General features: G+C 26.9%; 1 protein-coding gene across 1 annotated transcript; it reads left to right on the plus strand.

Moving 5' to 3' along the window:
* Positions 1–312: 312 nt before the first annotated feature.
* LOC127096604 (uncharacterized) lies at positions 313–2,585 on the plus strand. The gene is made up of 2 exons (XM_051035153.1): positions 313–603; positions 1,879–2,585. Exons 1-2 carry the CDS (start codon positions 436–438, stop codon positions 2,407–2,409), a joined length of 699 nt encoding a protein of 232 aa, XP_050891110.1. The 5' UTR covers positions 313–435; the 3' UTR covers positions 2,410–2,585.
* The last annotated feature ends 1,771 nt before the right edge of the window (positions 2,586–4,356 follow it).

A 4,356-nucleotide genomic window follows, 5' to 3' on the forward strand; every position in this document is an offset into this window, starting at 1 on the left:
AACCTATAAACTAATTATCTGCATGAATCATTTCCAACTAGTTATTTTTCTTAAAATGTTGAAATAATATTGGCAACAATAAAGAAAACTTAAAGTTGAACTATATTGGAGGAAAAAGCATGTGACAAAAAGGTGTGGAAAATGTTTCCACTCTCACATAGAAAATCATTGTAAAGTTTTGTAATTTAGTGAAAAAGCTAGGGTTATTTTTTTAATCCCTATAACTTTTTATTATTATTAGGACAACCCTCAAAAACAAGTCTACATACATCTTTCATGATGTGTACACATTATATATTGCCGTTGGTATTTGCCATATATATATAATAAGAAGTGTGACATTAACTCTAAAACAACATTTATATAAAGAGAGAAGAAGAAGAAGAATAGAGAATTATATAACAAACTATATACCTACTTAGGAGAAAGGCAAAGATGGAATGGAGAAAATGCTATTTGGATGTGATTTTGGTTCCTTTGAGTTTTCTAATTAGCATTGGTTATCATTTATGGCTTTGGCATAAGGTTAGAACTCAACCACATTCAACCATTGTTGGAATCAATGCTAGTGGTAGAAGAAATTGGGTTAATGCTATGATGAAGGTACTTGTATATTTTTTTCATATATTTTTCATCATTATGAATCATCATAATCTTTTATATATATTCAAACTTTGATCAATATTTGTATATAACAATTAGTTATTTAAAGAAATCTATTTTTTTAGATTTTTTAAGAGAAGAAGAGAATGAAGTGTTATGGGAAATTTTTCATATTTTTTTTTGCTAGTAAACGTTTGCAAAGGATTGATTATAATTGATCTTTAATCTTAATAGTGATTGAATTTACCAATGAGAATATTTTTGGAGAATAAGAATAATTAAAGGGTACTTATACCATAAATATATTGTGTATATTCCATTTATATTTCTTAGCATTTAGGTTTTGTTAAATTATTGTTGTTCGGACAAGAATAAAATGTTATTCTAACAACCAAACACAAAAGAAAGCAAAATCGAATGTTCTTTCTAAATGATATAGTTAGGTGAATATTTGATCATTCTAGTGGGTTGTTGCTAGACCAAGATAATGTGTGTGTACAAATCCACTAACTTATGTAATAATAATTTAAAGGATAAATTCTTAGATTTTGTGCTGCAAACTGTTTACATAAAGTTCTTTAATTTTAAATATAGTGATCTCTACCAATGGCATATCAACACATCTTCTTAAACCACTATACCTAGCCATAGTTTTATATATCTCTTTCTATAATTGTAAATAAATACAAATTATAAACTAGTTATTATATAATAATATCTTTAAATCAAAACTAGAAAATATATATATATAAAATGGATTCACACATGTATTTCTCTAACATAAATTTTGAGAGACGTGATTCTTGTATTAAAAAATTTTCTGCATTCACACCTTCAAGATTAATAGATTAGTAATTGTTTGATCGAGATCAAATTATGTTAATTAAAATCTTATATTTAAATAAGTTAAATTTTAAGAAATTTGACTTCAACTTTTTTTTGCGGTCATGCAATTAAAAGATGAGTAATTTTTTAATCAAAATTAAATTGTACAAATTAAAGTTTAGTATTTAAATTATTAAATTATAAAATAAAAATTAAGATCCACATCCTTTTTAAATCATCTGATTGTAATAGAACAAAATGCGTAAAAGCGGAAACTTCTCATAGCAAGAAACTTATACTCATATTAAAATTCTTGTGTATAGAATATATAATATGTATGTTATTTTATTTAAATTTTTAGTATTTAGATTAATAAAAATATAATATATATGTTATTTTATTTTTGAAAAATGATAAATTTATGCAATTAAGATGTGTTGATTATGACAGGACAATGAAAAGAAAAACATCCTAGCTGTTCAATCACTAAGGAACACAATAATGGGAGCAACCTTAATGGCCACAACCTCAATTCTACTATGTTCAGGTCTAGCAGCGGTTATAAGCAGCACATACAGTGTGAAGAAACCACTCAACGATGCAATTTATGGAGCACATGGAGAATTCATGGTAGCACTAAAATATGTCACACTCCTCACAATTTTCCTCTTCTCATTCTTCTGTCACTCTCTTGCAATAAGGTTCATAAACCAAGTCAACATTTTAATCAACACACCACAAGATCCCATGTCCCTTGTCACACCAGAATATATTTTTGAGATTTTGGAGAAAGGTTTCATTTTGAATGCTGTTGGTAATAGGCTTTTCTATGCTGGTCTTCCTATGTTGCTTTGGATCTTTGGTCCTGTCCTCGTTTTCCTTTGCTCTCTCACTATGGTTCCTGTGCTTTACAATCTTGATTTTGTCTATACATCTGGGAAAGGAAAGATGAATGTGGATCAAAACGAGGATTTTGTTTGAATATTTCTAATAAAATATATATCATGTAATATTATTATAAGCTTATATTATATATATTATATATTAAAAAAAATGAAGAGACCCTTTTAAATTTTAATATTGTGACTGCAATTGTTGCACTATATGTTATTGAATTGTTCTTAGTCAACATCCTTAATGAATTAAAGTTTTGTTAATCCAATGATATTCACTATGCATGGTGAAGTGATAAGATGATATTATAATTATTTGATTTGAAAAGTTTATGGCACTTGCAAGAAAAAAAATCACAAGAGTTTTTTTTTTATTTTTATAACACTTATAGACTAATTTAGTAGTGGATTGCTGACCTAGTTTTTGTTTAGATGCATTCATATGTATTAATGTCATTTTGCTTTTATGTACTTCTAGGTACTAGTTTTATGAAATTATTTTAGTGGATTTCTTATATATTTTCTTCCATGATCTTGTCTTGTTTCAATACTAAATTATTTTTAAAATATTTGATCTTTCATTTTTACTTCTTTTAACATTTAGCACTACAATATAAACAAATACATTTTGTAATAAGATGTGACATCTGTTAAATAATAACTGATTAAAAATAAAATTTAAATAAATTTTTATGGTGGAATATTTGACCGATAATAAAGAAATATGAATCACTCTTCAATTCATTTTTCTCTTTTAAATTCTTTAATTATTTTTTATTTTGTGCAAAATTTAAGTAGTTAATATGCTATTATTTTTACTTATTTTCCTTTTTTTTTGGTGATATGATGTTATTTAAATAGGTTAAGATGGATGTGAATGAATTCAAGTGTGAGAGTGAATTTTTGAGGGAGTTAGAATGTGAAAAATGAAAATGACTAATGTTTAGGATTGCACCAATTAGTGATCCATGTGAAAAAGTGTTTAATTAAGAGTTAGGATTGCATTTAAGTGTGTTTGTTGAAGTTAATTTTGTTGAAATGATACTTTAATTTGAATATGGGAGAGAAACATGGATAGTGATCCAAGTGAAAATGATGGGGACAATTGTGAGTTGTTGATGATTTTGATCCAATGACCAAGAGAGTTAGTACACAAAAAAAACAAGTAAATTAGAGTTTTCATAATTAAATGCATTGTCAAATTTTTTTTTGGATATTTTTAATAAAATGAAATAAAATTCAAATAAAAATAAAATGATTATTTATTTGTCTCTATTTTTTTATAAATATTTTAACAAAAGAACAAAAAATAAAATAAATTAAAATGGATAAAAATTGGCCACGAAAATACGCAAAAAAGTAAAATGAATGCATTGAAATAATCTATGCGAAATATTCTTCTATAAAACAGATAGATAAATAATAAATTTTGCAATGAAAAATGCTCGGTTGAAAAGGCTTAAGTTCATTAAAATATGAACGCAAACGAGATCGAAAAAATTAAATGAGCATGTCGGGTTAAACTACGTGAACCATAGACTAATAAAACCGATAACTACAGGCCCGAACTCAAAATTTATCTCCCGCTAATTCTATGTGCAACTGAAAAATTGATTCAACCAGTATGTCTATAAAACCAAAATTTTATTCTAAGCTAAACAAAATAAAGTTGGATGCATGAAAGTTTAAAATGTCCGTATAAAATTGGGGTATGACAGTTGCCCATATTTAATTACCTTAAACCTAAAAGTATGAATGACAATGGTCTTTATACACTCGTGGTGGAAGATAATTAAATACGGAAAGATCCCAAAGTTTATCTTTTATAGGAAGCATGGGTATGGGATGCAATGAGATGATATGTTATGTTATGAATGTATGGATTCTATTGTCGGGAATATGAAATATGAAGCAAATCCTGTGGGGATTAACTTATATAACCTACCAAGGAATTCCAATGGGAAGACAAATGAGGTAAATGGGAAGACTCACTAGGGAAAGACGACGGCATCGCCAAATCATCCTCAACTAATAT

Source organism: Lathyrus oleraceus, chromosome 6 (genome assembly GCF_024323335.1).
Source record: "Lathyrus oleraceus cultivar Zhongwan6 chromosome 6, CAAS_Psat_ZW6_1.0, whole genome shotgun sequence".
NCBI classification, from domain to species: Eukaryota; Viridiplantae; Streptophyta; class Magnoliopsida; order Fabales; family Fabaceae; genus Lathyrus; species Lathyrus oleraceus.

What these genes read in the sequence shown, in the direction of transcription:
- LOC127096604 (XM_051035153.1), top strand. Translation starts at nt 436, where the DNA reads ATGGAATGGAGAAAATGCTATTTGGATGTGATTTTGGTTCCTTTGAGT. An exon ending in GGGTTAATGCTATGATGAAG is followed by an intron (nt 604 to 1,878) that starts GTACTTGTATAT and finishes TGATTATGACAG; the next exon opens with GACAATGAAAAGAAAAACAT.